This window comes from Balaenoptera borealis (genome assembly GCF_965194805.1).
Source record: "Balaenoptera borealis genome assembly, chromosome: 10".
Lineage (NCBI taxonomy): Eukaryota > Metazoa > Chordata > Mammalia > Artiodactyla > Balaenopteridae > Balaenoptera > Balaenoptera borealis.
The window spans coordinates 57,390,303-57,415,267 of NC_138874.1; the positions used below are offsets into that span (position 1 = coordinate 57,390,303).

Below are 24,965 nucleotides of genomic sequence, written 5' to 3' on the forward strand. Positions count from 1 at the left end.
ATGCCGCAGAGCAACTGGGCCCGTGAGCCACAGCTACTGAGCCTGCGCGTCTGCAGCCTGTGCTCCGCAACGAAGAGAGGCCGCGATAGTGAGAGGCCCGCGCACTGCGATGAAGAGTGGCCCCCGCTTGCCACAACTAGAGAAAGCCCTCGCACAGAAACGAAGACCCAACACAGCCAAAAAATAAATAAATAAATGTAGTCATTTAAAAAAAAAAAAAAATCTAGAAAAAAATTAAAAAACCTCTCCTTTGGTATCAACTTATGTTTCTCTTTGCGCAGAGGCACAATGGTATGTTAACCTGATAGAGAGGGTATAAACTGTGGATGCTACAGAATGTGGTCTGTGGGAGAAAGATAAATGCAATCCTAAAGAACCCTTTTTATTTAAATTTCATAGGTTAATTTAACGCTCAGAAGCAAATCCTCAACAGTCAGAAATGGACCACCAAGTCTTTAGCACATGGGCTGTTCCTGAGTAAAAATAGATTATACAGGAACTTTGGAGAGCGACTTTGTGGGTGAAGAGAAAAATCTACTAGAACAAGACAAACTATTCTTTTTCACTTAAAAAAATGCACACTCAGTCCTCCAGAGGTAAAGTACAGAGCAAGACTCACAAGGTTAAAATCAACTTATTCCTATGGATCCAAACAGTCACTAGACTTGTTTCTTAAATCATCAGTTTCAAGTACTCTAAGAGATACCAACAGCCTTTTAACAAGTCAAAAAAGATTTCTCTTTTAGGACAATGAAAAAAAATTTTAACAGTCCTTTCAATCAATAATCCTCATGGGAAATATGAGAAAAATATACTTTACTGTTAAAAGGAGAACCACTTATTGTCCTCCCTTATTTTAGGACACATGCCAAAGGTTTCCAATTCACTCTGCTTCATACTGACCTTCAAAATGTTTCGGCCATCAAATGATTCTCTTTCCTTGAAGATATATTTGCCATCCGTTGTGTAGAGGTTGTACCTGCCTTCAGCTGTAAATATTCCAAAGACAATGTTAGAAGAGAAGCTTGGGTTATGCATCTGTTTTCTCTTGGACTTCTACAGGGACAACTAGCAAGATCTTCATGTACTACCTGGAAAGTGACATAATATGGAGGGAAATACATCAGGCTATGAGTCAAGAGACCCAGCATCTAGTCTCAGCTCTGTCATCAACTGATATATATTTATTCATTGAACACTGTCCAAGTACTCACTGTACATAAACTACATAACTAACCATATTCTTAGGCAGTTTATGTCTCCTCTATGGACCTCAGTTCCTCATTTACAAAGTTAGAGGTTAAGACTAGGTGATTTCCAAAGGTTCCTTGTAGTCTAAAACCCCAAGATTTTGTATAAGCTACATGCATTTTTAAATACATAAAAATATACAGTCCACACATTAACTAGTCAAAAATGCCGGCAACTATGCTTTGGATTGATTTAAGGACTCACCCCGAATGAGAAAAACCTCTTCAGTTACAATCAAAGGTATCCTGACATTCTACACAGAAATCTGCAAATCTATGACCTTAGCCTCATCAAAGCTGTGTTCTAACTCCTTGCATTAATTTAGCTTGCTTATCCGAAAAGATGTCCTTCAAAAGCAGCAGAAAAAGGATATCAAAGGAAAGGGATAACTGGCAAGAAAAAGCAAAACAATGTATTCTATAGCCTTTTCAAGAGAAAAACACAAGACAGAGAAGAATCCAGGGTATATAAAATTCAAAGCATCTGCAAGAATTACTTAACTATCAGAATATTTTCTGAAATATCAACCCTTTCCTGCCCATCAACAGACACTCAAAAATATTTGTATTTCTACTTTTGAGTATATTCTTTTATTGTATATAAGTATGAAGATTACCACGTCAGAATTGATAAAACACATCCAAAGTGCTAACTCCATGAACATAATATATTTTAGCTAGCCCACTGGAATTACACCTGGGTAACTACAGGACTATTTTTCTAATGAGAACTATTCTCTTAATCCAAGATCCCAATCCCATGCAAATTTCACAACTTAAAAATAGGTTCCTTGTTAAAAGGAGATGTGAAACTTTAAAGTAAATTCATACTAAGTAAATGTCAATAAAAAAGCAGTAATGAAATCTGAAGATTAAAATGTTTAATGACAGGTGCAAAATCTATAAGTAGCACTAGCCATAAGGGGAATGTAAATCAAAGTCACAATGAGATACCACTTCACACCCAAAATGATGGCAATAATAAAAAAGACAGATAATAACAAGTGCAGATAAAGATGTAGAGAAATTGAGACCCTCATATACTGTTGTCCCTCCTTATTCATGGTTTCGCTTTCCATGGTTTCAGTTACCCATGGTCAACCGAGGTCCGAAAATATTAAATGGAAAATTCCAGAAATAAACAATTCCTAAGTTTTGTATTGTGCACCATTCTGAGTAGCGTGATCTGTCCCACCCAGAAAGTGTCATCCCTTTGTCCAGCGTATCCCACCCTCTGTTATCAGATTGACTGTCAACGTATTGCAGTGCTTGTATTCAAGTCACCCTTATTTTACTTAATAATGGCCCCAAAGGGCAAGAATAGTGATGCAAGCAATTCGGATATGCCAAAGAAAAGCCATAAAGCGCTTCCTTTAAGTGAAATGGTGAAAGTTCTTGACTTAATAAGGAAAGAAAAACATCATATGCTGAGGTTTGCTAATATCTACATTAAGAATCTTCTATCCGTGAAATTAGGAAGAAGGAAAAAGAGATTCGTACTAGTTTTGCTGTCACACCTCAGAAACTGCAAAAGTTACGGTCACAGTGCATGGTAAGTGCTTAGTGAAAATGGAAAAGGCACTAAATTTGTACAATAAAAAATTCTGAGAGAGACAGACAGCACTCACATACTTTTTATTACAGTGTATCGTTTAATTCTTCTATTTTATTATTAGTTGTTAATCTCTTACTGCACCTAATTTATAAATTAAACTTTATCATAGCTATGTATGCATAGGAAAAATACAGAATGTGGTATGTAGTTTCAGGCATCCACTGGGGATCTTGGAACGTATCTCCCGCGGATAAGGGGGAACTACTGTCCTGCTTGTGGGAATGTAAAATGGTGCAGCCACTTTGGAAAACAGTCTGGCAGTTCCTCAAAAAATTAAACATAGTGATATCATAATGCAGCAATTTCACACTTAAGTATATACCTAATAGAAATGAAAACATATGCCCACACAAAAACACATACATAAATGTTCACAGCAGCATTATTCATAATAGCCAAAAAGTGGAAACAACAGAAATGTCCATCAACTGATGAATGGATAAATAAAATGTGTATGTCCATACAATGGATTATTATTTGGTAATAAAAAGGAATGACATTTGATACATGCTATAACATGGATGAACCTTATAAACATTATGCTAAGTGAAAGAAGTCAGTCACAGAAGATCACACATTGCATGATTCTATTTATATGAAATATGCAAAAAAGGCAAATTCATTGGACAGAAAGTAGACTGGTGGTGCCTAGGACTGAAGAGTAAGGGGAAAATGGGGAGTCACTGCCAATAACTATGGAGTTACTTTTTGGGGTGATGAAAATGTTCTAAAATTTATTGTGGTAATGGTTACATTACTCACTATACTAAACATTATTGAATTATATACTTTAAATAGGTGAATTATACAGTATATGAATTATATCTCACTAAAGCCATTATATTTAAAATATATGTCAATAGGAAAGGATAACTAGACTGTGAACACAGAACATTCTCTTACATGAAGCTCTGGTGCCAACTGAATATACATCTGGATCCACACAATTTAAAAGATACAGATTTCTATATAATTCAACTCTTTTATGTTAAGATGTTAGTTAATAATGGGGTATGGTATAGTTGTAAGAGCTCTGAACTAAGTTTTAAGGACTAGGACAGATGCAGAATGTATTATTGATAGTATTAGATGTCTAATAAAATACTGCACTGTCCAAAAACAGTAGCCACTAGCCACATGTGATTATTTAAATTCCTTTTTTTTTTATTGGCCATGCCATGCGGCATACAGTATCTTAGTTCCCTGACAGGGATCGAACCTGTGCCCCCTGCATTGGGAGCTCGAAGTCTTAACCACTGGACCTCCAGGGAAGTCCCTATTTAAATTTAAATTAATTAAAATTAAAAGTTCACTTTCTCAGTCGCACTAGCCAGCCATCTTCAAGTACTCAATAACCACATGTGGATAGTGGCTACCATACTGGATTTCACAGATATGGAATATTTCTATCATCACAGAAAGTCCTATTGGATGGTGCTAGATACAATGTAACTTCTGAGCCAATGAATTAGAGCAGCGATGCCCAACCTCTTTGGCACCAGGGACTGGTTTCATGGAAGACAATTCTTCCACAGACCAGGGTGGGGGGAATGGTTCAGGCAGTAATGAGACCAATGGGGAGCGGTAGAGGAAGCTTCCCCTGCTTGCCCGCCACTCACCTCCTGCTGTGTGCCCTGGGGGTTGGGGACCCCTGAATTAGAGTGTACCTTATTTTTTTTTTCATTAATTAATTAATTAATTTACTTGGCTGTGCCGGGTCTTAGTTGCAGCACACGGGATCTTAGTTGTGGCATGCATGAAGGATCTAGTTCCCTGACCAGGGATCGAACCCGGGCCCCTTGCATTGGGAGCACAGAGTCTTAACCGCTGGACCACCAGGGAAGTTCCTAGAGCGTACTTTAGAGTTCTGAACCTCTGTCTTTACGTGATGATGTTAAAATGTACACCACCTCAGGGGATCTAACTGTTTTCCAAGATTAAAACTAACTGTCCAGGGCTCCCCTGGTGGCAGTGGTTAAGAATCCGCCTGCCAACGCAGGGGACACGGGTTCGAGTCCTGGTCCGGGAAGACCCCACATGCCGCGGAGCAACTAAGCCCGTGTGCCACAACTACTGAGCCCGCGTGGCACGACTACTGAAGCCCGTGTGCCTAGAGCCTGAGCTCCGCAACAAGAGAAGCCACGGCAACAAGGAGCCCGTGCACCGCAACGAAGAGTAGCCCCCGCTCAGCACAACTAGAGAAAGCCTGCATGCAGCAAAGAAGACCCAATGCAGCCAAAAATAAATAAACTAGAAAAACTGTCCAGAAAAAAATAAATACCACAAACTCCTTTAAATGTTCCCATTAGATAACTTACATTATAATTTATATCAAATATTCCAGAAAAAAAATTTTTTCTGGAATTCCAAATGTTCTTCTGCAATACCACTATCCAAATGAAAGAAATATATTCCATCAGAACAAGAATAAGTATAGCGCTTCGGATTCTATTAACTACCCAGAGTCCATAGGCTTTGACTGAAGTCATTTGAACGTTTTTTGATCTCAGTGCTCTGAAAGGTAAAACACTGATTTATTTAGAAAAGCCTTAAAGAAAATACAATGTAGCATCATAGAACAGTTAACACTAGAACCAAAAATTGTATTAGCTACATATCTCTTAGTCCAACAATGGCGCTAACCAAACCAAACAACTTACAGTTGAGATCTCTGGTATGTAGCTGAAGAAATTAAAAGATGTACTTTGGGGCTTCCCTGGTGGCGCAGTGGTTGAGAGTCTGCCTGCCGGTGCAGGGGACACAGGTTCGGGCCCTGGTCTGGGAGGATCCCACATGCCGCGAAGCAACTGGGCCCGTGAGCCACAACTGCTGAGCCTGCGCGTCTGGAGCCTGTGCTCCGCAACAAGAGAGGCCGCGACAGTGAGAGGCCCACGCACCGCGATGTAGAGTGGCCCCCGCTCATCGCAACTAGAGAAAGCCCTCGCACAGAAATGAAGACCCAACACAGCCAAAGATAAATAAAATAAATCAATAAATTTATAAAAAATAAATAAATAAATAAATAAAATAAAATAAAATAAAAGATGCACTTTGGTAAAAAGGGACACAAAAACTGTCCTAAACTATAAATCTATAAATAGTTCATGGGTTCTGATGGAGTCCTGATGGAGTCCTCTTCCAACGTAGACTTTCTAAAACCAAGGTCAGGGTCCTAACACAAATGTAATAAAACCTGAATATGGAGTTTTGGTGCTGGTATATTTTAAACAACAGGGCTTTGAAGAAGAAGCTGCACATAACTTGAATTTGTAGCTCCTGATCAGATAGATGCTGACATGTGTGCTAGACAGCTTTCACTTGGTGGGTGAGGATGGGAAGAAAAATAATCCTTATTAAAATGTAGATTATTATGCCAAATAAAGGGTTAAAACAGGCATTTTTATATGAAGGTTTAGATTCATGAGGGAAAAAAACATTACTATAACACAAGGTTTTTCTATCTTCGTGCTACTGACATTTGGGGCTGAATAATTCTTTGTTATGAGGGGTTGTCCTGTGAATTGTAGAGGGTTAAGCAGCACCCCTGATCTCTACCCATTAGATGCCAGTAGCAACTCACTCCCAGCCCCCTAATTGTGACAACCAAAAATGTCTCCAGACAATCCAAATGTCCTCTGGGGGCAAAACTGCCTCTAGTTGAGAATCACTGCTCTAACATTTACCTTTACTAGTTAATCTTCTTTCTTGTTTTATAAAAAAAAAAAAAAAAAAAAAAAAGCTGCCATGTATTTCATGGGACATACCTACACTAAAACAATTATTCATTTTTCACCTGAAATTTACTTGGGCATCCTGTATTTTTATTTGCTATATCCGGCAACCCTATGTGCGACAGAAATAAAAGATTTGGAATGTTACAGTCCCATGCTAGATATGTCCCTGCCCCCTTCCACTGCGCTCATCAAAACAAGCTAATGGATCTAAAACAGAAGATGTAGCAGAGATTCTTTGATAGCCCATTCTCTTCAAACCCCAGGGACATCATTAGGCCTTGTTGATCACAAACTGTGCTGTGGTTCTATGAAGCACTTACCATTGGGGTCTTTCCTGAATAGAGTATTCATGACTGTAGCATGGAGTTTCACACTATTCCACTCTTTCACTATTAGTCCAGATGCCTGAAAACGTTCCAGTACTCGATCAACCAATTCCTGCAGCCTGGAGAAATTGAAGAAAGAAGTACAGAAATCTTAGTAAACTCCTGAACCCTGATTACTAATTCACATTTATGAAGCATCTACTCTCAGCAATCACCGTACAAGGCCCTCAAAACAAGAGGAAGTAAATAAGGCTGCAGTCCCCACCATCATGAAGCACACAGCTTTGTGTGGACAAGACACCTGGAAACAACTGCACATCATGATGAGTGTAAGGCAGTGACTATACTTGGAGGGGCCAGGTTTTCACAGGAGGTTTAAGCATGGCCTTGAAGGAAGATGGAAGTTTATGATCTTGGAAATCTTGCACAAGAAGCCAGACTCAGCAGAGAGCTGTCTAAAAGAAAGTGCTTTATTGGTTCATCCAGTCACAGAACCAAAAGCTACTGTGGTTGATGTGTTTCTGCCAGGATCAAATGAGGTCTGGCATGACTCTAAGACATTTGCTCATTGGGAAGGAGCATGCACTGTGAAAATCCCAGCAGCCCTGGCCACTACATCAGGGTTCAATGAGGTAGAAGTGTAGTACCAATGAAGACAACTATAGGAAAATCCACGGGCCACATAACTGATGCCTCCAAATGGACTCCAGCTGGCTCTAAGCACTAAGGGTTCTACAGTGGGTGAGTACTATCTTGATGATGGCTGTTCATTCCAATACCTCCACCAGAAACAATTCTTGCACAGGAAGTTTTCACTCTGTTCAGGTGTTTTGATCAACAGCTTAAAGAACGCTCTTTAACATTTCTTGTAAGGCTGGTCTAGTGGCAATGAACTCCTTCAGTTTTTGTTTGTCTGAAAAACTCTTTATCTCCCCTTCAATTCTGAAGAACTTTGCCAGTTGCGCCACTGAGAGGGGGTCATTATCCCATCGAGGATGTGGTGGAGCAGATCTTGGCCCTAGGCCTCAGGAAGCAGCCATCTTCCGTGACCACTCACTGATCTGATGGTGAAGTTCAGCCTGTGGCTTTTACATAGTGTGACCAAATGTCCAACCTGAGCCTGAAGTTCTCACTGAACATGGGTGCTGATGTGGAGGTCTGCAGCAAATGACAGAGCAGTGCACCTGGTGAGTGCAGGGAGCAGCCTGTTCCTTTCAACCTTGCCCTTGGCTTTTTCTGAGATTTGTGCTGCATGCTAATTGACTTCCCCAGCTCAAAATCTTTCATTCCTCGCCAGTGTACTAATGAACAATAGATTTCACATTTTTTAGATTTTACATTTTAGATGTACATACTAGTAATACTCTTTGTGCCACATACCACTTCTTTTCCCAGATGCAAGTGGCCCTGAGATATCTGTAGAGTTGGTGAATCTTCCACTGCTTCTTGGGCCATGGCTTGTGGTAAAACACTGTAGCCCAGTGAGCAGCTTCTCCTTGAGCAGGGCTGGATGGGTCTGTTTTATGTGAGATGTGCGCCAAGCCCACCTTGCATGGCCCATTTGTGGGAGTTTTCCTGAGGCCACAGGGCAGTCTCTCTGGTTGCAGCAGCTGAGTTGCTCAATGCCTGTCTCCACACAGATAGAGCAGCCTCTGGTACCCCTACCCCCCAGTTATCTTTCACCCATTTAGACATGGGCAAAACAACCCTTTTCCGCTTGCACTCGTACGCTGCAGCAAGAGGGAGTTATCTTCCCCTAGAGATTGAGTGAGAAGCACAAAGGATTCTTTTCCCTTTCATGTTTTTCAGGCTTCAAAGTTCCAAATTAATCTTGTTATAATCCTAACTTCTCTATCTTAATTGTTTTTATTTTGTCTACTAACCAAAGAATATTTAAACATGAGTAAGCTACAATTCTTTTATTTTTTTATTTTTTGGCCACATGGCATGCGGGATCTTCGTTCCCTGACCAGGAATCGATCCCGTGCCCCCTGTAGTGGAAGCATGGAGTCTTAACCACTGGACCGCCAGGGAAGTACCAAGTAAGCTATAATTAATAATAATAAAATAAATACCCATACCCTCACCATTGACCTCCAGAAATAGAACACAGGGCTGGAACTATAATGGTCAGACCATGGGAAGCCACGGAAATCTTTTAAAAGGGAATGATGTGGTCAGCTACCCATTTGTGAAGCTGACTCTGTGGCACAGTGGGAGATGCTTTAGAAGGGGAAGAGACGAGCGGTACCAAGGTCACCTAGGTGGTACTGACAGTACTAATAGTAGAAATAATAACAAACATGATGTGTCACGCACTATTCTAAGCACCTTATATCTGTTAAATCATTTAATCCTCACAATAAATTATTATCCCTACCTTACCAATGAGGAAACTGAGGCACAGAGAAGTTATAAAACTTGACTAAAGTCACACAATAAATAAGTGATAGATCCAAAATGAGAACCCATGCAGTCTGGTTTCAGAGGACAAATTTTAAGGACCATGCTATAAAGTAGAAAGGGATGAAGATCTAAACTATGACAGGGGCAGTGAGAACCAAGACAAGGGAATGGATTCAAAAGAGCTTGTGAGAGAGAAGTTGGGGCCCTCAGATACGACAGTGTTATAGCAGAGGAAGCAGCTGAGAGCTACTCCCACGAGTTCACCTTAAATGAGCAGATGGGTCACTGACCAAGGTGGGGAGTGGTGGAGAGGGTTAATAGTGTGTATACTTTTTCATGTGTGGCACCGGATTTCAAATGGGACATGTCCAGGAGAGAGATGGAAATAACAAGCCTGAAGCTCAAGAGAAAAATCTGGGCAAAAGACACAGATCTGGGAGTTATCAGTGCAAAAAAAGTAGTTAAAAGCATGGGATAGATGCAGTCACAGGGTGAGGGGGAATCAGAGCAAGCAAGAAGAGAGCTAAGGACAGAGCCTTTACGGGACACTCCTATGTAAGGGGCAGAGAAGGAACCAGTAGGGACAATCGATAAGGATGAGGAACAAGAAAAGGAAAACTTCAGGAAGGCTGAAAAGAGAATTACAAGGGGTGCAAAAAGAGGAATAATCAGTATAGTACAATGCTATAAAAAGTAAAGTACGAAAAGGAGCAAAAAATGCTTACTTATTTCTTACAATGAGAACATTATTAGAGACCTTTGCCAGAGCAGTTTCGCTGGCACACTGGCGATGGAAGCCTCATTGCAGAGGACCAAGGGAGAGGCCAGACAGACGGGGAGGGGATACATGCACATAAACTCAAGAAACTTGCAAGGAAGGGAAGAAACTAATTGCCTCGGTAATTAGATACAGAATTGAGGGCAGGTTGTTTGTGTTTATTTTCAAGGAGGAGAAAGAGTTGAAAACGCTTACTGACAACAAGAAACTATCCAACAGAGAAGGAAGATGAAACCTTAGGAAACAGAGGGGATCAACAGAACAAGATCTCAAAGAAGACAGGAAGGGCTGGTGTGGGAATGGGAATCATACAAAGGATGAGCAGAACACGTCCCTGCCCTTGAGCAGCTTACATTCTGGTGGAAGGAGACAGATAGTAAACAAATATACATACACGACATCAGGTGGTGCTAAGCACCATGAAGAAAACAAAATGGAAGAGAGGGAGGAGAAAGGGATTGAGGGTAAGTGTACTATTTTAGACATGGTGATCAGGTAAGGCTTCCCTGATAAAGTGACACTTGAGCAGAGACCTAAGGGAACAGCATTCCAGAGAAAGGGAACAGCAAATACAGTCATCTGAAGCAGCATACTTGTGGCATGGCGTAGGAACAGTAAGAAGCCAGTGTATGGAATGAAACTGTGGGGAGAGGTGATGAGGTGGGAGAGGAGGGAGGACCAGGTCACAGGGGCTTACATAAGGCTCTTAGGCCCCTGTAATAACTCTGTCTTCTACTGAGTGAGGTGGCGAGCTTCTGGAGGGTTTTCAGCAGAACAATGACATGATCCAACTGACATTTTAAAAGGAAACCTCTGGCTGCCCTGTGGATGACACACAGTGGTGGAGGCAAGAATGGAAGCAGGAAGGCAGCTGAGAGGCTGTGGCAACACCCCAGCTGGTGGGCGTAGCAGCAGTGGGGGTGGTGAGGAGGGCGGTGGCTTTTATAATATACTGCAGTCAGGAGTTGAAGGTGATTCTAAAAGAAATTTTGTCCTGAACAACTGAAAGAGTGACTATCAAAGAATACACCGCACTCCAGGTTCATGAGAAATTCTGTGGAGAGGGAAGGGCAGCGATGAAGTGGAGGCAGGCTGAAGCCAGACTGTGAAGGCTCCTGTGAGCCAGGCAGGGCTGTAGTCTTATTTGGTAGACCTAGGAAAGCAAGACGGGGTTGTGAGAAGCAAGATATGCAGGGGAAAACTAAAGGCCTGAAAGCCAGTTAAGAGAGATGCTGTGCTTCCCTGCATAGTTATCTTAATTTTTTTCTGATTACAAAAATAATACATGTTTGTTACAGAAAAAATGGAAAATGCAGAAAACAACAAAAAGGAAAACAACCTTACCATCCACAGATAAGCACTTAATTTTCGGTTAAATAATTTTTAAGTCTTTTGCTACAGATAGATAAACATCAATTTTAAAAAGACAGAACATTTTTCTATAACCTGCTTATTTCACTTAATATACCCTGAATATTTTCCCATGATATAAAATATTTTTCTCAAGTATTTAAACCAGCAATGAGAAGGGCTAACCAATAAGACATTAGTAAGGATGGAGAAAGAGGACTGATTCAAGAAAACGATTTTGTTCCTACATTCCTAAGGGGAAAATAAAATACATTCACGATGCACGTAACTCTGATTTTGCAGTTTAACTTACTTAATTGTGCATGTGGATCTCCAAGCCAAGACCTACATTATTGGGTCTAAAGTTTCTGATTAACTAACACCATCTCATAAAGTTTAAAATATTTTAAAATATTACAACATAACTTAGGTCTAAACATAACCAAGCACTGCAAAATGCACCTCAATTTCAAATCACAACAGAATGATGCCTCACTGTTCCCTCTCTCCTGTTAAAGAAAAAGAAGTGCGGACTTCCCTGGTGGCGCAGTGGTTAAGAATCCGCCTGCCAATGCAGGGGACACGGGTTCGAGCCCTGGTCTGGGAAGATCCCACATGCTGCGGAGCAACTAAGCCCGTGAGCCACAACTACTGAGCCTGCGCTCTAGAGCCCATGAGCCACAACTACTGAAGCCCATGAACCTAGAGCCCATGCTCCGCAACAAGAGAAGCCATGGCAATGGGAAGCCCGCACACCACAACAAAGAGTGGCCCCTGCTCGCCGCAACTAGAGAAAGCCCGCGCACAGCAATGAAGACCCAACGCAGCAATAAATTAATTAATTAATTAATTAATTAAAAATAAAAGTAAGAAAAAGAAGTGGACAGGGAGCTCAGCTGTAGAGAAACAGGGAGCATGTAATACTAGAAGAAGGAAATTAAATTGACTAAACGAAAGAGTCCAGTTTCCAGCTTTGTCTTTCTGGCAAATTAAGATTTCTGCCTCAGAACTTTGAAGAGATTAAAGTCCTTTAAAATGTTCTAGTCTAACCTGCTCACTTTACACAAGAGGAAACGAAGCACAGACAGGTTGAGTTGCTCAGTCAGGGCAGAGGGACGGGAATCTAAGTCTCCTGGCAGCCAGCTCTGCTCTGCTATCAATTTATTATTGTGCACTTCCACGAAGCCAGCTCTTTATGTTATTCACTGCCTTACCCTGGCACCCAAGTTAATACCTAATTGACATATCATCAGTGCTCAATGAATAGCTGTTGCAGGTATGTATGCATGAATTCATAAATGACAAATCTTTGGAGTTCTATTAAGACAACTTAAGGGTGCTTATAAACAATCACTAAATTTCAGGCTGCTGTCATGGATACTACATTTGACAATATGTCAGTATATTTCTAACATTATAGTCTTTCAATTCTTACTTCACTGATCCTTTCCTGGTTGACTAAGAATGAGTCACAAAGCTTCTCTATACCTTTGCATCCTCATAAGTGAATTAAAAATAATATAGGGTTGCTATGAGAAAAATAATAAATTACTCTTACGCAGCTTTATCATTTAGATAGTGCTTTGTGTTTGAAAACAGAAGCCAATTATCAGTGCCTTGAATCTGAGCTCTTAGTTTAAAGGCCTATAAGTGCTACAAAGCTCAAGCATTCCAGAGCCATCTTTATGGATGTGGAGTTGTACTGCAGAATGATCACTGACTCCCTAGAAAGTGCAAATTCCAGGCTTTGGTTTGGGCTTTTTTTCCCCCAATTTAATTCAGCTCTATCCAATTAACATTTCTTGAGTTCTTACTGTACACAGGCACCACGGTAGTCACTAAAAGAATTAAAAACTAAGCAAACATAGCTCTTGTCATTAAGGAGCTTACAATCTATTAAAATAACTATAAAGAGGACTTTGGTAATGACACAAGCAATACAAGGTGCTTTGGTAATTTAAATGTGGAAGACGTCACAGCTGGGTTGAGACTAGAATAGGTTACCAGGAGGATGGGCTCAGGACAGGAAGCTAACTGTACTCAATTCATCTTTGTAAATCAGCTGAAAAAATAAATGACTTAAGTAAACAAACATTCACTGAACATCGACTATGAGTCATGAATTATAAAAGCTACTGGATATATAATGCTGAATGAGACACTCCCTGCCCCCAAGAATCTTAAAGTCTACTTGAGAAAAAAGAAGGAAAGATAGCAAGAAGGGAATGACAGCATTTGGACAAAAAGAGATGAGGAGTAACATGAAAGAAATTTTAGTCACAAGAAACAACATTAACAAAGACACAAAGGATCATCAACAAGCAGTGAAGCTGGCTAGGGCTTGGGGCAAGTCCAAGATAAGTGGAAGATCAAGTTAAAATATTAAGTTGGTTTCATCCTGGAAGATACTGACTGCTAGACTGAGGAATATGAACTAATTCAAAGGATGATGTGAAATGATGGGAGATTTTTAAGCAAGGGGAAGTCCTACTGTATATAAGCTATGGCTTAGAAAGGCTGATGTAGTAGTAGATCATAGGATCTATAGACACTGACATAAAAGTAATGTCTAGGTTATGTTTTATGAAAAGAACAAGCTATAGAACAACATGAATAATGTGATCCAGTTTGTGTAAAACAGTACGCATGGACAGCGACTCTCCGCAGTGTCTGCTCTGCTTACAACCTATTGGGGAGGAACACAGGAGGAGTCAGAGCAGGGGAAAGGGAGCCATTTAAGTTTCACTTTACCCATCTGGAAGGCTTTAATTTTATGAGAGAAAACAATATAAAAAGAAGAAGCTCAGCTATGAAAGGAAGATGGCAAACTGGAAGATGCTACAGGGATGCTGAGCTGCACGTTGTAGAATCTAACTACATCTCTCTCATCTTCCTTTCACCCAACTTCTCAAAAGAGTGGTCTGTCTCCAATTATTCTTTTTTTTTTTTTTTTTTAAAGCTTGATGGTATTCACATTGCTTAATTTGTGTCATGCTTTATTTATTTATTTATTTATTTAATTTATTTATGGCTGTGTTGGGTCTTCGTTTCTGTGCGAGGGCTTTCTCTACTTGTGGCAAGCGGGGGCCACTCTTCATCGCGGTGCGCGGACCTCTCACTATCACGGCCTCTCTTGTTGCGGAGCACAGGCTCCAGACGCGCAGGCTCAGTAACTGTGGCTCACGGGCCCAGCTGCTCCGCGGCATGTGGGATCTTCCCAGACCAGGGCTCGAACCCGTGTCCCCTGCATTGGCAGGCGGATTCTTAACCACTGCGCCACCAGGGAAGCCCTCCAATTATTCTTAATCTCCTTTTTTTGCCCCACTATGAGCATAGGCTTTACAGTCAAACACAGCTAGGTCAAACCATAATTCTACCACTTACATGCACATACTGATTACTACTGACCTTGGTATGACAAAGTATACCAAGTGTCCCTGAACAACTGTAACACTTGCCTGCTTTATGAACATTGTTTATATTTTTAAAAAATCTTACAGATAAGCTAAAAGAAAAAAATTACTTATTATCCAAAAATAACCACTGATAAGATGCTTATATATTCAGACTAACTGGTTTATTTCTCTCTTACTCTCTCTTCCCACTTTTGAGGGGAAAAAAGTAAATGTATATTTACAAATTGTTCTGTAATCTGTTTTTATCACATAATACTCTATAGTGAATAAGACAAACCCCCTGCCTCCAAGAATCTTAGAGTCTATTTGAGAAAAAGAAGGATAACAAGAAGGAAAGACAGCATCTGGACACAAAAAGTTTTTATTTCACTTTTGTTCTTTAAAGATTTTTTTTTTTTCTGGGTAAACAATTCCAGCTTGACAGTTATTTTCTCTAGAAAACAGTCCGCTGTCTTTTGGCTTCTGTTGTTGATATTGACAAGTCCACTGTCCGGATAACTGTCAATCCTTTGTAGGTGACTTCTTTTATATTCTTTGTCTTTAGTGTTCTGCACTTCCATCCTGATTTATCCTGATATGGATTTCTCTATTTATTCTGCTTGTATTTATTCTTTTTTCTCTTGTCTTTGCTACTGCCTCAATCCAAGCCCCTCTAATCTCTTCACATGGACATCTCATGTGACCCTACCTCTCCTTCATTATGTCTCATCCATACGTGGAATTTGCTAGGCTTTTTCCTGCCACATGGTTTTTGCTCTGCATTTTCTTTTGCCTAGAATTTCCCACCACCCCTTTGCCTGAAAAATCCCACTCCTCCAGACCTCAATTCAGTTATCAATTCCTCAAAGAGGCTTTCCTTACCCTGCCCTCCCACAATCTAAACTGCCATATTTTCTGTCTTTAAAAGAGCACCATTTTCCCCCTGCTTCACCTTTATCACACTTTGCAATGATATATATACGTGTTGTTAACATCTGTTTTCTCCATTAGTCTGTAAATTACATGGGGGTAATAACTGTGTCTGGCTTTACTGACCATTCTTGCTTTTTTTTCCTTTGGCCATGCAGAGAGGTATGTGGGATCTTAGTTCCCCAACCAGGGATCGAACCTGAGCCCCTGCAGTAGAAGCGCAGAGTCTTAACCACTGGACCACCAGGGAAGTCCCTTTACTGACCATTCTATATTCACAGCTAGCACAGTGTCTGGCACACAGTGGGCATTTAATAAAGTTTTGTTGAATAAACAAATGACCAATGAAAATCAACATTCCTTTTACATGGCATATAACACTGCCTCTAGATCTGTACTTAGTATTTATTCCCTCTTCCTAACATGCTACTCCCTCAGCCTGCAAACTCCTTATTCAGTAAAGAAACCTCCTTTCTGAAGCCCTCCTTTACAAAATTTGCCCACACATGGGCAGAGTTTTGCTGCTCATTTATGTACCACTAGAATCTCAATCACAGCCCTCAACCTAGTGTATTCTAGTTACCAACATCTGCCTCCTCCATAAGAAAGAAGCCCTAGGGTCTACTGCATCTCACATCCTGGGCATTTGAAAAGTGCCTGAGGGAAAAGGGCACTGAAAATGCCCTGCAGGGTGGAATAATTGATGGTGTCAGGTCTTTGAGGAGATAAGAAGGAATGGGGTCCCAGAATAAGTAAAGGGATTAGCCTTATCAGAGAAAACTTATGCAATTCTTCAGAAAGAGAGTGAAATTGAGTGGGGTGGGTGTGATGAAAACAGGTGGACTGTGAGGGAAAAAGGAAGGAAGCTGACTTGGCTTCATGTTCTCAGTATAATGTGAGGAAGCTATTCTTCTAAAGGGGCAAGGGTGGAGGCCTGTGACAGTAAGAAACAGAACAGAATAGCCACTGTGTTCAATGCTTAAGTCTTAGCAACAGCTGACTACTAAGTAATTTGAATGCAAATTCCCTACACAGTCAGGTTTTACAAAATCCAAGGATCTATCAATAAGTGTAGCTACACTGTCCCAGCTCTGTTTCCAGAGGAAAAATTTGATCTAAGTGGTTCCATTCTTTTAAAGGTCAGGCACTTCACGGTCAAGCATTTTAAGGGAATCTTTCATCTAAAATATATGAAATCATACAAAGAAAGTTGACTGTGTTTTTATTATAACATGGCCTCTCCTCCATGCCTCTGCATTGAGCAGTGTCTCTTCACATAAAGAAACACAAATGACTGAATGTGCCTTAAAAATAGGGCCATGTCTTACTCATTTCTGTATCAATTTACATGGTCTTTCAAAATACCTTGCACAAAGGAGGCGTTCAAATAGTTTTAATATTGAATTAAATAAGAGGTGTACAAGTCCCTTAGACACTGCGATTTGGGGAGGGGACTTTACAAAACTTGTTTTTTTGTTTGTCTGTTTTTTAGGCTGCACCAAATGGCTTGCAGGATCTTAGTTCCTCGACCAGGGATTGAACATGGGCCCATGGCAGTGAAAGCGTGGAGTCCTAACCACTGGACCACCAGGGAATTCCCAGTAATGATATTAAGACACTTTTTTTCTCCAGTTTTATTGAGATATAATTGACATACATCACATACACAAAAACTGATTCTATACCATTTTTTTCCTCCCTTACACTCAAAATTCACTTCCATTGGAATTGAGATAGAAGATAACTGAGATCATCAATTCAAATTGAGATAAGAGAAACCTTCCAAGAGATCCTCTAGGAAAGCAAATCAATTTGGGGGCCTGCCTAGAGACACAGATTTTTCCCTAGAGGGTTTTTTGTTCAGTGTGAGTTCTTTTCTACCCTGCCCTAAAGAAAAGACCACACAAAAACAAACTTCCAGTTCAAGTTGGGCTCCTCTGCTCACCAAAGGCCTTGCACAGACTAATAAATGGTACTAATATTGCAAAGGGCTCTGGATGCCTAGGCTAGCCTCAGAAATAGCCTGCGTTGCAGACTGAGAATTCCCAGTAGGGATCGAGGTGTGGTAATAAAAAAAATTAAAAATAGCAAACATTTTTAATGTATGTTCTGATGATGTTAGTATGTGCCAAGCACTGATCTAAGCATTTTATGTATATTAATTTAACCCTAATAATCCTATGACGTTTGTATAGTTATCATCCCTATTTTGCCTTGGTATTCACTAGATCTGCATTATGTCACTTTTGAAACTACCATCCTAATATGCCATCCTTCCTGCCTCCTATTATCCTGGAAAACATGAAGGAAGCACTGAGTTCCATAAAAACTAGATCGCTACTATCAATATCTACCATCCAAGTAATTCAATAATTATCAAACTAAAAGTCTGATACTTTTTCCTACAACAAATTCCTCTTGCAAGATATTAACTTACTATTTCAGAAAAAGAAAGAATTTACACACTCCTTACAATAATAAGACCTCAAAGAAAAGGAATCAAAACTACCTGAACTCCCAGGGATTCTTCTAGGCACCTCTCAATTAAAACAAAGAAGCATTCCAGAAGCATACCTGTTGGAGCCATCTTTCATACGGACTTTGGCGTAAAGAACATCCACCATGCCAGGATCATCATTCATGTATTCTATCCCTGCCACTTCTACTTCCAGGGGTTTGCCCCCGGAAATGTCACTGCAAAGGAAAAAACATTAGATTTTTTGTAACTGTTTAAGTTAAGAGGGCTATTATATTTTGAAATATGGTTAATATACATAGTCAAATATTACAAAAATGAAGTTGTTGCGGTTTTTTTAACTAACATGATTTAACCGTCCTTCTAATTTCAAAACTGATACATGTTTAATGAACACAAACTAGAACCACAAGTATTTCCAAAGTCACACTATATCTATCCCAATACCAGTTTATTAGCATGTCTAAGAAATGTCTCAGAAAAGGCCTAGTGATGACAGTTCTGATTGACGAAGACATTTACTACGTTGCCCATCTCTCCGGTTTTACCTTATTATTTCTACAAATTGCAGACAGTATTTCACTCATATAACAACAGTGAAGGTGTAAACTGGTATCACATCTTTAAGAGCAATATGGCAATATTTATAAAAAGCCTTCAAGAATAGAAAAACTTTGCCCAAGCAATTCTATTTCTAGGAGCCAAACCCAAGGAAATAATTATAAATTCAGGTACATTCCAACCACAGCCAATAAAGGAAAGTTCTTTCAGAAGAATTCCAACTGATAAATGTAGAGGTAATGACGGAATTAGAATATCACCATTTTGCAACTCCTGATGAAATATTTAATCAATTCCATTATTTGTGCAAAAGATGGGGATAAAAAATTTAATATATATACATATTTATATGCTTGTACATACATAAAATCTCTGAAAGGATATAGTACAAAGAAACTGCTAAAATCTGTTGCCTTTAGAGAGGAGATCAGGGTGCTTGGTGGGATAACAGTAGGAAGGAAACTCTTCACTGCATATCCTTTGTACTTTAAAATTTTTGAACCATGTAAAGTATTATTCGTTAAAAAGTTAAAATAAAAAATATATGCAAAAGAAGCCAAACACAGAAAGTGTATATACTGCACATATATGCAAAAGAAGCCAAACGCAAAAGTATATATACTGAATGATTCTATTTATATGACATTAGAGAACAAGCACATTTAATCTGTGGTAACAGAAATCAGAACAGCAGTTACTTTTAGGAGAAGTGAATTTACTGGAAAAGAGCATGAAGGAACTTCCTAGGGTGATGGCAATGTTCTACATTTTGATTTGGGTGAAGTTACATGGGTGTACACATTTATCAAAATTCATCAACTACACTTAACATCTGTGCATTTTACTGTAAGTAAATTACACCTCAAAGAAAAAAAAATACATATATGCAAACAAAAAAGCGTGGGAGTACATGCCCCAAAGTGTTAATAGTAATTATCTTCAGGTAATATTACAAGTTACATCTTGTTTATCTGCAATTTTTTTTTTTTTGGACGCACTGCTCGCCTTGCGGGATCTTAGTTCCCCAACAAGGGACCGAAACCGTGCCCTTGGCAGTGAAAGCATGGAGTCCTAATGATTGGACAGCCAGGGAATTCCTGTTTATCTGCAAATTTTGGCTTTTCTAAAGCTAACATGTATTTCTTTTATGTTAAGTAAGACCCACCATCCTGCTTTCTTCCCAGGCCCCTTAAACAGACTTATGCTTTAACTAGTAAAGGCCTTGCTGTGCCAACCTGAAACCCAGCTAAAAATCAGCTCACCAAACAGCCTTCTCCAAGCCCCATGAGGCCAGGGACCCTATCCATCTTTTCTACTCCTATATCCCCAGCACCTGGGACAGTGCCTTATATAAAATGGGTACTCCATAAATCTCTGATAAACATTGATTGGATGTACCACTATAAAGGGAGAAGATGTCCTGAACAATTTTGAGAACGTGGACACACGCCTATATTGTCATTGAATAAAATGTGGTACTGGCTCAAAGACAACAGACTGTTAGGATTAATCAAAAAATAATTCCAAATAAGGCAAAACAAAAAAGTTTTCTTGATATTTAATTGAGGCCCAGGGAGATCCTTTTATAGCCTAGGAATCCTAATGGTAAAGATTCCCTTAAAACACCAAGGCCATTATTATTGCACAAGACCAGAATTTTTTAAGAAACTAAATAACTCAACTATTTTAGACAGGCACTTGAATGAGAAAAATTACGACCTCGATCATAAGTATCCCTATAACCACCTTCAATAAGTGGGATATTCCAAAACACAAATCAAGCTCTGAATTATTATCTGATTGAAGTCTTTAGCTTCAATCAACAATACAAACTTCCCTGGTGGTGCAGTGGTTAAGAATCCGCCTGCCAATGCAGGCGACACGGGTTCGAGCCCTGGTCCGGGAAGATCCCACATGCTGCGGAGCAACTAAGCCCATGTGTCACAACTACTCAGCCCATGTGCCACAACTACTGAAGCCCGTGCGCCTAGAGCCTGTGCTCTGCAACAAGAGAGGCCACTGCAATGAGAAGCCCGTGCACTGCAACCAAAAACAGCCCCCGCTTGCCGTAACTAAAGAAAGCCCGCGCACAGCAACGAAGACCCAATGCAGAAATAAATAAATAAATAGATAGATAGATAGCCAGCCAATACAGTGTATCTCCATTTCTAGTTATAGCCAAAGAATTCAATATGAAAGACTGCCATTAAATCCTATCAAAGGGCAGTCAACAAAACTTTTGGGAAAAAAAAAATTAATACTAAATGTACATTCCTCTATGATTTTTCAGCTCTAACCTTGCATAGTTAGATCACCAGAAAACACCATACCACTGGTTTAGTTTCCCACTAAAATGTTTTTACTGGGTTATATTTAATGTTACACCCTCAATTTCCAGGGGTCAATACAAGAAAGAGCAACGTGAACAATGTTTTTATATCTTCTGCCAAACTCCTGTTGAAGACACGGCTCATCATCGTCTGGGTTCTTTATGTTAAGATTTATACAACTTTTTCTTGGGTTGAGAACCAGAAAAGGATTCTCTCCTGAAAAATTATGTTCCTTTTTATCATCTGGAATTTAGTTCAAGTGTGTGTGTGTGTGTGTGTGTGTGTGTGTGTGTGTGTGTGTTTTGGGCCACAGTGCCCAGCTTGCAGGATCTTAGTTCCCCCACCAGGGATCAAACCTAGGGCCCCGGCAGTGAAAGCGCCGAGTCCTAACCACTGGCCTGTCAGGAATTCCCATAGTTCAAGTACACTGATGCTTGAAAACACCACTAAATGTTAAACTTCTAGTACAATTATTATCTCACCTCGGTTTTTAGACAGAATTTTCTTCCCATTCCATCTTTATGGTTTCTAATCTGTCTGACTTTAACATTTCTTTTGTATATATGTCCTCACTCTAAACTACCTCAAACCACTGGAATTAGATGCAGCACCAAAAACAAAACAATGAAACAGATTCAAAGTCTGCCTTACAAGTAGAAACAAACTCTTCCAACCTATCCCTAGGATTCATCAAGAGGGAGAATTAAAGAGCAGGAGAGAATCCAATGGTTTGCCTGATAAATGCTCTTTGTCTTGGTGACCAAACTATGCCACCTGGGATACCACTGAGCACACTCTTCAATGGAGAGACATCTGAGGCAATAATTAGGGACATTTGTCCATGAGTATTTTTCCTCTTCTTCTCTCCTCATTCTTGTTCCTTTTTAACTTCTTATTTGGTTTTACTTCAGGCCTACTGGGAACACTTAGGTATGAGTAGAGTGTTACGGGAGCTAAAGAAGAGCTGCACCTTTGTCAGACTATATACTCAGAGACATGGCACTGTTTGTGTTCGACATATCACAAAGAAAAGTCACAAGGGACACATTTAGTGCTTCAGCACGTACTGAACATCATGAATAATTCATTTGAAATCTACACAGCTACATGAGCTTTTAGCCTAAGAAACGAAATCAAAGTTCTATTTCTGGTCAGGTGACATCCCTTAAACTCAAATACCACCCCCAAATTTAAAACGAATATTCAACCACCCATTTCTTTAAAATATCTGTGTATCACCACAATTTTAATTAAACACCAATATAGCCACATTTAATACCTCAATTTAAAAAGCCATTAAATTAAGCTACAGCATGTTATATAGTAGACTATTCATTTCCAACGTTTTCCACCTCTATATTTTAATTTGCAATCTTTACATCATAAAAGGTTCAGGTTAGAAATGCAATTATTTATTGACATTTTTTTCTAAGCATACCAAGTACAAAGACTGAGATGGAAGATGAAGAATAAGGAAGACAAAGAGGTTAGGTAATACATTTTACACCAGGGCTTTATTATAAGTATCCTTTTTTTTTTTTTTTAGGAGGCTTTTCTTCCTTTTAGGAAAACAAGGCACTTCTGGACAATACAAACAACCAATTCTGATTCTCACCCCCCTAGCCAATCAGGTAGATTAATTTTGCACTATATACTTTTAAAACAAGTGTGTATAACAGAGGGAAGGTGAGAGAAGAAGGCTGGAGAGGCCTGCTTTACTTGCTGGTTTCAAACCTTTCCAGCTTTTTGAAAAGAGCAACTTTAAAAAATTTTTGCCTGCATTGCAGATTTTTGGCAGGGTAACGTGTCCTATTTCAAAAGCTTTGCTGAATTTGAAAAACTACAATTACTGTTTTCATCCTGTCATGTCAAAAATTCTTAGGAACTATTAAGGCTGCTCTTCATTCCCTATGCACACCAACTCTGACACGCTTAAAGGGTTCAGATTTGGCATTTAGTCACAAAAGACACCAAGAGACATAAAAGGGAGGAACTCAACTAAATCCTCACATAGCTCAGGATAAGTCTTCAGTGATTAAAATCCTGTGACCTGATTTTCATAAGGTAAAAAACCAAATACTTCTCTAAACAAATATTTTATCCGCCTTTAATTTTTTTGTTAGCAGGATTATCCTAATGGCAGCCAAAAAATGCAGCTGCTTTCAGTTTTGTTTAGCAAAAACTAATCTGGGAAGTTAAAGTACCGGAAGTGATTTTTAAACAAGGTAAAATTGCTCTGCTTTGTAAGGTAAAGCATAAAATTTTATTTTATGCAAGGAAAACTGTAAATATCTAATTACAAACACCAAATTATTTTGAATTTTAGGTAAGATAGAAAACAGTTGCCCATCACTATGCAAAGAACAAGACAAAGAAGTATTCTTTGCTGTTTGAAATTCAGAAAGAATAGGCAGCTGCAAACACGATCAGCTTACGATTTTGCTCAAGAAAAATATTTTGTCTTCAAAACAATTAATGGAAAAAAGAGACTGGCCCACAAATAAGTCTTTGTATTACAGTTTCATATACAACATAGCTCGAGAAAAAATTTAAATCCTTTTACCTTGTTTTACCCAATGAACCAGGTAACCCACTTCTACAAGGCCATGTCAGAATAGCATAGGACCTGTATTTTACAATTGAATAAAAATAAAACTATTCAAGTGAGTTAATTTTCAAGTTCCTCTTGTTTTGCTTCAATCTGAAGTAAAAGGAGCAAAGGAAGGGGGGCTCAGAAGAGATGATCCTTTGAAACAGAGCTGTTAGGTCAGATGTATATGCAAATTAAAATCTTACAGTAAAAAGAATAACAACTCTGCCGTCAGAACAGCAATGTTTTCCCTGAGCCAAAACCGACTGCTTGGACAGTTTTTGGTATCCTTACTGACTCAAACAAAATTACCTTTATTAAAAAAAAGAAAATTAAAGACTGCATTTCCAAAATACAATGAAGACTCTCCTAGGGAATCATGTTATAATGTCTGAGTTACTATGGTAAGCACAATAACGGCCCTCCAAAGATGCCCATGTTCTACTCTTCGGAATTTTTAAATATACTACCTTACATGGCAAAGAGGGTTTTGCAGATGTGATTAAGGCTAAAGAGTTTAAGGTGGGGAGATTACTCTGGATTATCTGGGTGGGCTCAATTAAATCACACACATCCTTAAAAGCAGAGAACCTGTCCCTGCTGTGGCCAGAGAGAGAGATGTAACAGATTGAGGGTCAAACAGATGCAACATTGTTAGTTCTGAAGATGGAGGAAGGAGGCTACTAGCCAAGTACTGTGGGTGGCCTCTAAATCAGGAGTTTAAAGACAAGGAAATAGATTCTTCCCTAGAGCCTCCAGAAAGGAACACAACCCTGCCAGTAACTTGATTTTAGCCCAGTGAAACCCCTATCAGATTTCTGCCCCACAGAACTGTAAGATTATAAATTTGTGTTGTTTTAAGCCACCAAGGTTGTAGTAATGTGTTACAGCAGCACAGAAAACTAATATGGTAGCCTACACTCTTCTATAGATAATGAAGAGAATTTCCTTTTTGAGAAAAGAATGGGATGTCCTTGTTAAAGAACAAAATTTGCCAACTGAACTGGTAAAATTTAAGGTAGAGCCTTTCCACACAAATCTGTAAATATATGCTTTAAATCCATTTTAAACCTTTTAGACAATAATCCAATGTTAAGTGTTACAAATGGGTGAGTCAACAAATTTTGTTCCCATGTCACCCAGCTCCCTAGTCCAAAAACAAGTCTGTGATACCAGAAAGAAGCCAGTACAGGGTGACCACCCTTCCCCACTCCTGTGGATTAC

The 24,965-nt window shown here is 39.5% G+C and overlaps 1 protein-coding gene across 3 annotated transcripts in view; it reads right to left on the reverse strand.

Moving 5' to 3' along the window:
- ASCC1 (activating signal cointegrator 1 complex subunit 1) overlaps nt 1-24,965 on the reverse strand; it is a 96,246-nt gene that overhangs the window by 26,127 nt on the left and 45,154 nt on the right. For all 3 annotated transcript variants that reach the window (XM_082406890.1, XM_082406891.1, XM_082406892.1), the window contains exons 7-9: nt 18,359-18,478; nt 6,920-7,044; nt 904-989 (exon numbers count right to left, since the gene is read on the reverse strand). In XM_082406890.1, the coding sequence (XP_082263016.1) occupies nt 904-989; nt 6,920-7,044; nt 18,359-18,478 (331 nt within the window). The remainder of the gene's footprint in view (nt 1-903; nt 990-6,919; nt 7,045-18,358; nt 18,479-24,965) is intronic.